Genomic DNA, 13027 nt, shown 5'->3' with positions numbered 1-13027 from the left:
GTACTCACCAACGTGATTCCATCACACAAGCAATTTTACTGAATCTACTGCAGGCAATCCACAGATTTGAGTTACACATGGTCTTGAGTCACACATGGCATTAACACTATAATGTTCAAGTCTTCAAACTCCTTGCACACTTTCCTCCTTCTGCATGGAGAACTCTCATATTCCAGAAGAGAGTAATATAGTAAGCATAAGCCTTTGCCACTCCCTCCAGTCCTGATGAGTCTATATTCTTTACCTTCCTTCCTTCCCTCTTTTCACTTAATAGCAATTCAGGAGGGGAGTTTTTCCATATTTTTGTATCTGTACTGTGGCAGTCCCATCGCTTCTTTTCTGCAGCATGGAGGCTACAGCTAGCTTAACTAAGACAAGGTCATACCACGAAATTAATCATGACTTATAATTAAATCATCTATGCGCTCAACAACCATGTACAGAGTGGAGCCCCTCCTACTATCCAGGCACAACGATAGTAGCTAAGGATGTAAAAACATCTAAGATTACCATGTTTGTCTGTCCCAGGGCTCCCATAACAAAGTACTACAAACTAGGTGGTTTACAACAACAGAATTTTATTCTCACGGTTCAGGAGGCCAGATGTCTGAAATTAAGGTGTCACTAGGGACAAGCTCCCTCTGAAGACCCCAGGGGAAAGGCCTTCCTTGCCTCTGCCTCTTCCAGCTTCTGGTGGCTCCAGAGGTTCCGTTTGTTTGTCTGTCTGTCTGTCTGGTTTTGCCCCCATTTCTACATGGCCTTCCTTTAATGATGGGGGCCCATGGTAACCCAGCATGACTTCATTTTAACTGAACTGATGACATCCACAAAGACCCAATTTCCAAATAAGGTTCCTGGTAGACCCTGGGGAGGCTGCTACACAGGCTGTTCTCACTGGAGTACTTCCACATATTTACTCAGACTTCAATTTGGGTGGTTCCCTCACCTCCCTAGGGCCTGCCATCAAGTGGCCTCCATACAATCTTCGCTAGTTACAACTTACAGAAGAGGGCGGCTCAGCTTCCAGCAGCCAGCCACGAGGGGATCTCGGCAGGCCTTCCTGACGGAGGGCCATTAACTGGTGACTAGGAAGCTGGATGTGTCACTGGGAGACCGAAATGTATTTTATTACATCAAGTACCTCAGTTTACAGCAGTTGGTTGGGGAGAATATCTCCCAAGTTGTTGCACCGTGCGGTTTTGTCCATTCATTTTGTACGTCTAAGAATCCCAGAAGTCTTCTATTTTATAACTTGATACAAGCTTTGAGATAAAATAACCTATCCCTTCACAGACAAGATGAATCAGAGGGCATGCATGTGCTCAATCAGCTAATTAGGGGGAAGACTGGCAGAACAAAGGCTCCCCACTTCTTTGCTCAGTGTTCAAACTGGACTTTTCAAGACTATTATAAATAATTTTCATCATGACTTCTTCTCTCTGAACACACGTTAGCTCTTGACTACTCTAAAGAACAACTTCTCATACTGCTTCACTAACCGCATCTCAGAAAAGCACGTTCAAGCAGGACGTGTCTCCTTCTTCAGTGTTGTTTTCCTTCCTCTGCTCTGTGAGGAGTCTGTGAATCTTTAGCATTAGTAAAAATGCTGGGCGTGAAAAACATCGAGCTTTTCATAATGATGCTGCCCAAAGTTCCTCTAACTGTAACTATGGACACCATATGTGCAGTTAGACATGATACAGACCAATTTTAGATGGTAAATCTTGAACAATATAATAAAGCTTTTCCTCAGTAAAATGAACAACAAAAAAAATACGCCTGCTTCTTTTTTGTGCACCATGAAACGTCTTATTTATTCACTTCAATTCTGCATTTACACAAAAGTGCTGTAATAAAATATCTGTACACTACTTTCGTTACAAATATAGATAATACTTAGAGTGCCTTTATATATTCTAATGTAGGAGTTTCACGCTCTAAAATGGGAATGAACACATGATAATTCCCCACCAGTTGTCTCAATAAACAGCTCCATCTGTTTCCCTTAGTCTTAAACTATTGTATTGTAAGATGTTAATACAGGGCAATGAAATGAAGCTATGTTAATCCCCTTTATTTTTCTATCAATTTACTAATGGCATACAACCAAAATAATTACTAACACGTTGCTGTTTTCCTCTGTCATTAAGATTAATACTAATTGAAAACCAACTGCACAGCACGGTGACACATCTTGAGTGCTGCACGCCGCACAAGCAGCACTGAAGACTTGGAGAGCTACACTCGTCCACTGGTTAACACAGCTGCTTTCTAGGGAAACCGCAGTCAATACGGGGCAGCAGCAGCATTTTACTTATAGGAAGGTGAAAATATCTTAGAGCAGGTGAAAATGAACATCAATATGGTGCAGTAAATGCTTCTGTACAAACTCGGGGACACCACTTCCTGCATTTGCTTTTTTACTCAATCTCAGAAGCCCCTCTTAGGAGGAAACTAAGTATGTGTATGTTGGAGCTGAGGAGATGAAACTTTTTAATAATATTCAAAATTCTTAAAGACTGAAAGTATTTTTAAAGATTTTCAGTCAATGTTTTTTCTTTTCTGTTTTAGAAGCAGGGAGAGGAGGGGGAATAAAATGTATGTTTATAAAATTTGAGATTTTCTTCTTTATTTTATACTTTCACTTTTCACCTTAATGCCAGGCAGCCGTTTCTCTTTGGTTAGCTTTTGAATTCATTTTTTCTTTATCTACTAATCAGCAGTATTAATTTCTGCCCATGTGATTATAAAACATCAGTATCTTCGGGAAGAAAAGACGGGATCTGCCAACGCAGAGTCGTGCTCTTTGAGTTTACATCACAAAATGCAAGGAGAATGGGAAGGTGATGCTAGGCTGTCAGTAAGAAAATCATTTCTATATGAGAAAAACAACTTAAATATTACTTTTCTCCCCCTACAGTTTTGAAGAGCCCGATGAAGACAGCATGGGGAAAGTTATCCGCAGGACCAGTTTCATTCTCTTTACAGTATGGGATGTGAGCAAGGAGTTTGGGATGGCTCGATTCTGGCAGCAAGTTCAGGAGAGAACCGTCAAAGTGACAGTGCCTTTTGTCCGCTTAAGGATGGCAACGGCCTCTTCATGAGTGACCCCTTCTAGACTCTGGCCGTTGACAGCAATGATCTGATCACCCCTCTTGAGACGCCCATCTTCGGCAGCTGCTCCCTGCAATTATAAAGTGGGCTTGTTTACTCCTCAAAAAACGCTGCCTTGCAGCTACACAACAGATGAAGAGATCCAAACAAGAATGTGAGTTGCCCTGCATGGACACACACAACACTCTCAGTGTGCCACGGGTGCTCCGCGGCCAGTAAGCAGTGATGAACACACACAAAGGAACCCTTTCTCCTAAATGGCTTTAGCATTGAGATTCCAATTGGAGGGAGAATTTAGCAGTCAATAGATTAGTTGGATGGTTTTTTGGCTGTTCAGCACAGCAGTTGGTGGGAACTCAAATTAATAAAGAATATTTGGGAATATGCCTAGTAGAAATGATTTTGTAGAATCCAAGATTTTTTTTTTATCCTGTAAAGAAGACCTACAGACAGAAGACAAAGAATTAACCGTTTCATAGGACAAAAGCCGTTTTATAGGACAAGGACACGAAGGTCACCAAACCCAAAGGTTTGCAGAAGCACGAAAGCCCACGTGCATGTTGACGAGGGCAGGAGGATAAGGCACAAGTCCTGCTAATTCTCATTCTTTCTGTGGTTTTGAAAAGGCTGCTTAAGCTGCTTGATTCTTTGCTTCCCAAGGGTAGATGGAGTCTTCATATTCCTTATGGACCCTAAATGATTAAGACTAAACACAGACACTGCTGTTCGTACAAGAACCCCATCTTAAGGCATACTTAGAGTAGGCAATTACGTAATTAAATATATGATTAAAAATCTGGAAAAGTTAATGAGGAATCCATAATGATGAAATTCTTAAAATATGTTCTAACTAGCATGCCTTAAATAAATTGTTCCAAGGCTGAGGAAGAGGACTGCGTGACTCTTCTATTTACTGGCAAATGCAGTTTGTATTTTTGGACATACCAGTAGCTTAAAAAAAAAAATCTCATAAATTAAGCCTAAAGCTGGACTGCTGTAGATACAGCACTTTAAACTCGTTAAAAATAATAATTAAAAAAAATAGAATGAAACCTCCACAGGTTTGCACTTTAAAGGACCACAGCACAAATCTAAAGCCCCCGTATCAAATCTTTCATAGGTTTAATATGGTTTTGGCTCCTTCACAATGTTAAAATTTGAGAATCTAGATTCTCTGCTCCAGGAAGTTTTGTCTAATTTTGTAGTTTCTAAAAAATTATCTTAACAATGAATTAACAATAATTATACAAATTTAAATGATTATAATAGCTTCACTAATGTTGTAATCACTTTATTTGTACTTTAAACATCTCAACATAGAACGGGATTGCTACACGATTACAACTGTATGCCAACGGTTTTCTTTTCTTTAAGGAATCCCTCGACTGCAAATAGCTGATTCATGGCAGGTGACAGAGCTGCTGGAGAGTCTTAAATTTTTTTAGTGGTTGTTATTCTATTCCATTCAATGAAATGAAACTTGCAGAATAAATGCCCTATTAGTTATTCTGCGTATGTGTTTTATGTACTTTTCTGTGCCTATTTTACATTTCACAACAAAAAATGCAGAGAAAAAGAAATGCCAGGGCTCTACAGCATACACACATTCAACGTGTCCTATTTTCAAAAGACGTTCAATCATATGCTGACTTGTTTCCACAGGAAAAAAAAAAAAATCAGGGCTTACTGGCTAACTGAAATTCATTAATAGTTTTATATATATTGTCAAGAGTGCCCATGGAATTTCAATTTGAGCCTATTTCCCCTTAAAGACAACTAAACCTCGTACTGGATAAAAAAAAAATATTGAATGACCTGTTCCTGTAGGGAGTTCCCAAAGAAAATGATCAACCGTTAACCATTTGGCGTTACCTCGGGCCATAAAATAATAAGCCAGCTGCTGACCACCATTAATTAATGTTTAGGGGGAAAGAGGGTGGTTAAAATTTGCAAGCTTACCTTTGCAAACACTGTTTTAACGTAAATGGGTAAGTCTCCGTGAGGGCTGCCGTATCCTCCGACTATACTGAAGCCTAAGCCATCTGGTCCTCGGTCTAGCGTGATTGACTTACACTGAGGAGGTCTACAGCAAAGAGAAGGAAAAAGGGGTTTTTACATTTATATATGTATATATATGTATATATATATATATGGTATCCATATATATATGGTATCTATATATGTATCTCCAGAATCTGTACATCATGGATTATCTGACATCCACCTAGAACTGGTATAATTTTCTGTGTTACAGAAAGCGAGTGTATCATGGCTATTTGGCGATGTTTAAATTCTCAGTGCGTGCTGTGCTAAGTATTTTATATTTACATAATCTAATGAAATCCTACTTAACACCCTAATTCTATTACTCATTTATAGCACCCTTAACCTAACATATTCATGGCGTGTTCTCATTGCATAGATTAGCTGGGTCTTTTTCCAGTTTATCTAAAGTGAGAGGCTACAGGTGGAGTAAGTCATAAATGTCAGCACTCCCAAGCTCAGAGAAAAAATCAAGGATAAGCAATATAAAAGCTGCATCAAATTACTTAAAAAATTCTAATATGCTCCTCTCTTCTCTCTCTGTGTTCTGACTCTTTTGTGCTCAAGTTCTGGGTAACTGTGAAGTTTTTTAATCAGAAGGATGATTTAATAAATGAGTAGGCAATGCTGGAATTTTTTTAAATGATAGATTGACCCCCAGAAACTCAAAAAGCTCAGAGCTGAAAATGCAGTAATAGTGGCATGCACGCATGCACGTCCGTCTGTCTAGCTAGCTGCATACCGAGCTTTATAAACTAAATCCATGCCATAATTATGGAAGAGAAAGAAACACTTGGTTTTCCTATTTTGTACCTCACTTCCTATTATTTCTGTCTTACGTGAGTGGTAGGGACATACAAACCATTATATATGAGCTCACCCTAAATCATCCTGAAATATACTACTTGACGTCAGCCCCGTGAAAGAAAGACTAGAATTGGCAGGCTCCTGCTGATGACCTGTGACCACACTCACGTCTCCTCCAGCAACCACCTGCACACCCGAGAAATATACAGAGAAAAACACGTGTTCATGTGGCTAGGAAGATATCAGTAATTTTCTTTCAAAAAGAGCATTTGGACTAAAATGTATATTTTATTGTTCACAGCATCATTACTACTAACATAATATATGCAACCAAAGAGGAGGGAATTTCACAAGGTCCAGAGGCCTCTCTTCAACTGACAGTAAGAATATTCTCCTAATTCAATTTCTACCAAGTTGTCTGATGCTTTTCAAACATGGTCTCAAATGCAGTTGTTTTTAAAACATCTTTAGAATTCAAGAACATGCTTAAAATTTCAGCAATTAATCACTTCCTGCTAAGACCACAAATTCTTTCCCTTAGATACGAAGTATGAAATAATAGATGCATCAGGATAAAACGTGACAGCATGTGTTTGCTACGCACTTTCCTGGAACTCTCAATGTATTCGTTCGCTTCAGGGAAGCAGTAAATAAAACAATAGCAGGAGATTTAATCATTTTCACAACTTTAACATGGAAGCTCATGTGTTGTCAAGCTACTCATATTCTGAACAGCTGGGACAAAAGTCTTACCTGCATTTCAATGGAGCCAGAGGCATTTTTCAGTAAGTTAACTGCTTGGGTGTGAGTCATCCCATCGGTGGACGTGCCACAGATAGTGACGATCCTATCCCCTACCTGCAAGAGAGAGGAACAGCCATCTGCTCCAACAGCCACGGACGGTGGCACAGTTTCCTTCCCCACTTTCCAAGTCACATATACACTGCTCATCAGCAACCAAAACAGAACCCAAGGAAACCTCCCATTCCAAGTAGCAGCAACCACAGAGAGACACTGCATACAACGGCTTAGTTGTATCATCTCTGGGGCAAGGGGCAGGGAACCACTCTTCCCCCTTCTCTTCATTTCTCCTGGGTAAGACAGTACTTCCTAGTAAAAGAATAACGTATCTATTACCATTCGGAAACCAGACTTTCTCTAGACAATATTATTATACACATTAGCTATGACTCTAAGTCAAGGGTTTGCAGATTATGACTCGCACGTCAAGAAGGGCCCACTGTTTATTCTGGTTAATAAAATTTGGTTGAAGACAAATACGACTCTCGGGCTACTTTCACAGGGCAGAGTTGAGTAGCTGCAGCAAAGACACGTATGTCCCACAAAGCCTAAAGTGTTCATCTGCTCCTTCACAGAAAAGTTTTCTGATCCCTGTGTTGTGTGTCCGATCAGTTTTTAAGTGTCAGTCATAAACTTACATATCAAAAGGAGACTGAATCGTTACTGATTTAGACAATAGTTAACAGCAGTTATGGTATGAGACCATTTTTAAGGCACAAGGCCGTACGGATTTTACTTTATAGAGATTGAGTTCCTTTAATGGAAGATTCACGTAATTTCAGAACTGGGCAGTTAGCATAAATTCTATCACAGAGTTCCACACATGCATAATCCCCTTAATACTGAAGCCAAGTCTTGTACAATTTCGCAATATAAATCATATTTACACTAAACTTCTGCAAACTTGGTCATCAAATGTAACACACATGATAATTATCAATTTAAGAAAGTTAAATTAGCATTTAAACCAATAAAACATGCAAAGGAAAAAAATTCACTTCAGTCTGGCCATACTTTCCGAAATTACTTTGTTTCCTTTGAACTTCTTCCACAAGGTTTCAAACAAGTGAAAAATGTTAAGAAGCAACCGTAAAACTCCCCATTCCAACTAGCTGCGCATCTGCACACCAACAGCTAATTCTCCTCCTTTTCATCTTCCTCATCTTTTACTCAAAGCAAGCCCTGCTGTGGCTGTATTAGCCGATTTAAAAGTTGATACAGATAATTCAAACTGCCTGCAACAGGTGGCCAGATTCAAAGGGTCTATAAAACCTTTCCACAGATTTGCTAGGGCTACCAGGGCGATGAGTGAAACTTACTCTGAGTTTCTGGGTCTGAGCTGCAACTCCATTCGGATGCATCATTGCAATAAATATAGGAACATCGCCCAGCGGGCTGCCCACTCCTCCAGCAATGCTGATTCCCAGCGAGTCAGCAGGCCCCTGCCATCAAACAGACGGGACATTTTGGTCAAAGGGACATTTTTAATTGGCTTTTGGTTTCTTTGGCACGGTATTCTACAGTTAACTCTGATCTTCTAGATGTGAGGGTGGAAAACGAGGCCCTGGAAAACCACATTACTTTATCTGATACAGGTCCTTAATGTGATTTAGAAACATAAAAAAAAAAAAAAGGTCAAAACAGGCTAAATGAAAATCAGGATATAGGGACTGAGGGAAAGCAAGTACAAACTGATGAAGTGAGAAGGAACCAGAGAGACCCGTGTTCGAAGGCAGAAGCCCACACTTAGGAGCACTGGGACCTGGGACAGGTCCACTGCTCTCAGTGAATCCCCAGATCTTCACAGGCAAAATGGAGATCGCAGCACCTCTCACAGAGAAAGGGCTGCAGTGACAGGTAAAATGACAGCGGTATGAAGGGTCTACAAGAGCATTCAGCCCGTAAATCCGCTCAGATTTTCTCTCCTGTGCACGGCTGTTTCAGGAGAATAGGAAATTTCTGTTGAAGACAAAGGCTTACGTATCAGCGTGGCAAGTGTTGCTTTGTCTGGGGCTGGGTTAATAGTTCTGGCAATAAAGGATATACCAACAGTGATTTTTCAAATAAGGGACTATGACCAGGAAAGTCAGCAAAGACTGCGCTGTGCTATTTCCCCTGAATATATTATGTGTTTTATCAGACGCTACTATAACATAGGAAGGCAACTTAACAGGAAAACACACATGCAGACAGAGTTTATGTTGTTTTCTCTCTCCCAAGTTACCTTTTTAATTTCAACTGTTCTCAATCCCTGTATTTCTGATGCCACTGTAAAGGGAAAAAAAATAAAATATGGTTGGTAAAACATTTTAATGTTAGTTTAAGCTTTAGTTGATGTCCAGAGCTAGATGAGACTGAATGAGATACTCTAACTTTACTGAAAGAGATGCTCAAATGTTCCAGCACACATGATTAAATCTGTCCTTCACTGCGACTCCCAGCTGGAAGAGTGCACACACCATGCCATTTCTTCCTTCTTATTTCGAGCATCGCTTATACAACTGCATAATCCACTCTGAATGAATCAACGACAGGATGTGCTTTGGATAGAAAGACGCATGTGCGCAGCTGAGAGGAATAAAGTCATGGAAGCATTAAAAAGAATCCATGGACTTAAGTGCCTAAATTTCTAGAATATTAGTCACATTGCAAACAGAGACTGCCAGATGGCTGGTTTCTTCAATCTGAACAACTTTCAACCAGTGCTCCAAGCCAAAAACCCCTCTGCATCATGATTTCATGTAATTAAAACACAGGAGGATCAGATTAATCTTCTCAATCAGACTTTTTGCAATCTTCATGGAAAAAGAAGGCTTCACGTAATGCCATCTTCTGATTTATCAGTGTTACATTAAACAGAAAAAGGGAGTAAAAATCAAAGACACCAATCTGCTTCGTAAGAAAAAAATTACAGAATCCTGCTTCTAATGTTTAGTGTGTCTCATAGGGAAAACATCACATGGGAAATGCAGCCCTAGATCCCCCTCCATGCTGTTCTGAGTTTCTGCTGGCCCTCATCTTTGCACCTCTATTAGGGTTTGGGATGATTTAGAGGAAAGAGCACTTCAGAGGTAAATTAAAACAGGGAAAAAAAAATCAGTGTTGATGGCCAAAATTCAAACCAATAAATTATGCTTAAAACATCAAACCATCTTACATGCATTCTTCTTTGAGTGACTTTCCAGTGACTCAGATGTACTGGATCCCGAGAGTGGAAAAGTGAATGACGAAAGGCTGCCTTCGCTCATCTATAAACATATAACAGCTGTTTTAGAAAGTTTGGGAAGTAATGGTACTCCCTAAAACCTACTTATTTCAGGATTCTTTTAATGTACCTAGAAAGAAATACCTGTTAAGCAACAGTGGTGTCTGATAATTTGAAAGGCAATATAAACAGTTTCTACTGAGTTTTTTTTTCCTTTCTCCTTGAAGGAAAAATTTGCACAGTGACATGAATAAATTGAAGCTAAAAGAATGGATGCAATTGATTCCAACCTAGCTAAAATTTTAGTGGATTTTCCTAATCTCATTCAAGCTAATCTTCTCTAAACTGAACCTCATGTTGTACATAGATGGGGACTTAACTGTAGAACTAAGGCCAGTCAATGGGAAACTAATGGTAGTCATTTAGGTGTGACTAAGGGGTCATTAAGGACAGGCAGACAGAAACGGGCTTCTGTCAGCAGAAGACGAGGCTGAGGACAGGGGCTTGCCAACAGACTCCAACTACCTCACTCCGTATTTTTACACGTGGTGGTGAGCTTCTTCAGTTCCCCTACATGGGATTTTTCTAGTTGAATACCGACTGATAAATGTTTGTTACAAAGTACTTTAAAAATATATTATTTCGGTAGGCTTTACATATAGTAATGGGTTCACTATTGAGATTATGGAATAAGAATTATGCCAGAAAAGGGAAGTGTTTGGAATTAAGTTCCTCTGAATGACTCACAAACTACTCAAGAGTCACACCATGCTCACACGCCCACCCTCAACCCACACTCGGCACCTCGGCCGCTCTGCCAAGGGTCAGGGAGCCAGGTCTGCGTGCACCAACCTGGACAGACCCACAGTCAGGCCACCTTTGGGTTCCTTTTGGCATGTGGGCTGCACTGCCCCGATGAACCCCACAGCTACCCACCTGGCTGCTTTGAGAAGGCCTCCTCTCTGAATGGAACGGACCAGCTTTGACTCTTCCGACTTCCAAGGTCACTGTGCCCAGGGAGCACTGTGGGAGAGGTGGTTTTGCGGAAATGTTTAAACGAAATGCTACACTCAGCTCTAGGAATATATTTTATTTGTCAAGACTGAGTTTTCGAAAGGCATCTTCCCTGTGGAATTTCCATAGGCAAGGCTGCCACCAATCCTTTGTGGAAAGAGGTTTTTCTAAAACATTAAAACTAGTAAAAAAAAAAAAAATTAACAACAAGCAGCAGCAGCACCACTAGCGCCTGTCTTACCACCTAATGATTCACATGGAGCCTGTTTCTGCCAAAGCAAGAGACATTGAGAATTGAGCAATTAGCTCATAAAACACACTAATTTAGACAGGCCAAATAAACTAAATCACTCAGATTTCAACGAACAAAACAAAAACAATAAAATTACCACTACGGCACTGATCCGTTCTGCCCTCCATAGCGGAGGCCATCAGGTAAACTGGGTACGAGCTCTCTCGCCACACATGGAGCGACTGTACATACTTCAGTGAGCCACACGGCTGCACACACAGACCAAGTACTTAACACGATTTCCCTGTGGCTCTTCGCACACAAATCAGAGGCACACAAGGAATGCTGCACAGTCTCAGGCAGGAGGAACACAACGAGCTGTTTGAGGACCCGGGCTCTGGAGTCAAACACATGGGTTTAATCCAGACTATGTGACTTGCTAGCAGTGTGACCTTACCAGATGCGTCTACGTTGATAAGTCTTTTACTCTGCATTTTACAAATGGAGACTGTTACAGGCCGTTGTGATAAAATAACCCACATGCAATGCTTACGAGTGTGCCTAGCACAAAGTAGCAACTGTGTTGCTTCCAGTTTTTCTATTATTGCAAACCACACTGCAATGAACCTTCTGTGCATAAAGTTTTCTTGTGTAATGAGGATTATTTACACAAGATTTTCAAGGGAACACTGACTAAATCAAAACAAGAACAGGCAGCAGCGGCTACAAACTGCAAAGTTATACAATTATTTAAGGCTGTCATGAGAGACCGCCGAACGGGGTTTTTAAATGGTGGTTTGACTTGTTCTAAAATTATTTATGTTACTCTATGGATGTTTCCATCTTTATCTCTGAGAGGTATCTATCTTACAGGGTTAACTGTTGCTTTTGTTTCCAAAAGGAAGTTACTTCTCCTTAAGGAACTGTAATCATTTTATTTTTTGAAAATTGGTAACTCTAAGACGAAAGGACAGCTTTTAAGTGTGACTTTACGAATAACTACATTTATATGTACATACCGGGTCTTATGCAAATCACAGAGGTTAATAACAAGATGCTCCCTTGAAAATCGCTCCGTGGAGTTTAGCCACTGAAAAGGCTCCCACGAGCACGTGAGAAATGTGTATTTTTACTGCTGCGGGGGCGCTGCCCTGAAGGCTAATGTTACTTAACATGTGCCACACGGCATGGGTACTGATGGTGGCTAGTTTCTCTGTAAAACACTTCTACGCTTCAGGTCATAAAAACACATGCCAGGTAAGGGAAAACAAGGAGGTAATAAGCACTGCTCTATTTTCTTGTAGGAAGACACATCCTCTCTAGAAACTGGAATATTCCTTGGAAATACGCCTCAAGCTCCAAGAGTTGCATTTTTAACTGACTATTCTGTATTTTACAATTTATTTTTACAATGAGACTGGCTCTCCTTTCCAATCAGAAGATGATTCTTCATGGAGCATTTACTTGGGAGGAAGTAGATTTCATAATGCAAAATGTACTTAAGCCTAGCAGTGATACCTTGGGATGGGGGCCTTATAATGGCTGAAAAAAACAACAAGGATAATTGCTGAAGGTACTGCCAGGTAAATCTGCACTAAATCACCTTCATAAGGATGACCCGTCCAACTATGATTTTAAATGCCAAACTTTAAATAGTTCAGTAGTTTTGAATCAGAGTAAGATGTGAACCAAACATCCTCTTCTCTGGTTCAACAAGGGTAAAATCTTTCTTCCATACTCTTCATCTCTGGGGAAGTCTAAAGATGTCCAATTCAGCACAGCCAGACAGGGCATAAGGAAGGGCTGGGACA

General features: G+C 40.3%; 1 protein-coding gene across 1 annotated transcript in view; it reads right to left on the bottom strand.

Annotated features, from left to right (window-relative positions):
* Window positions 1-1786: 1786 nt before the first annotated feature.
* The window catches only part of MPDZ (multiple PDZ domain crumbs cell polarity complex component), a 145967-nt gene continuing 134726 nt past the window's right edge, over window positions 1787-13027 (bottom strand). Inside the window, 8 exon segments of the mRNA XM_032477691.1 lie at window positions 1787-3184; window positions 5074-5197; window positions 6038-6150; window positions 6718-6822; window positions 8085-8207; window positions 8990-9033; window positions 9923-10013; window positions 10907-10993. Of these exon segments, the coding sequence (XP_032333582.1) occupies window positions 3038-3184; window positions 5074-5197; window positions 6038-6150; window positions 6718-6822; window positions 8085-8207; window positions 8990-9033; window positions 9923-10013; window positions 10907-10993 (834 nt within the window). The 3' untranslated portion in view covers window positions 1787-3037.

This window comes from Camelus ferus, chromosome 4, assembly GCF_009834535.1.
Source record: "Camelus ferus isolate YT-003-E chromosome 4, BCGSAC_Cfer_1.0, whole genome shotgun sequence".
NCBI classification, from domain to species: Eukaryota; Metazoa; Chordata; class Mammalia; order Artiodactyla; family Camelidae; genus Camelus; species Camelus ferus.
The sequence above is the reverse complement of the archived record's forward strand: the minus strand, read 5'-3'. Positions and strand labels throughout refer to the sequence as shown.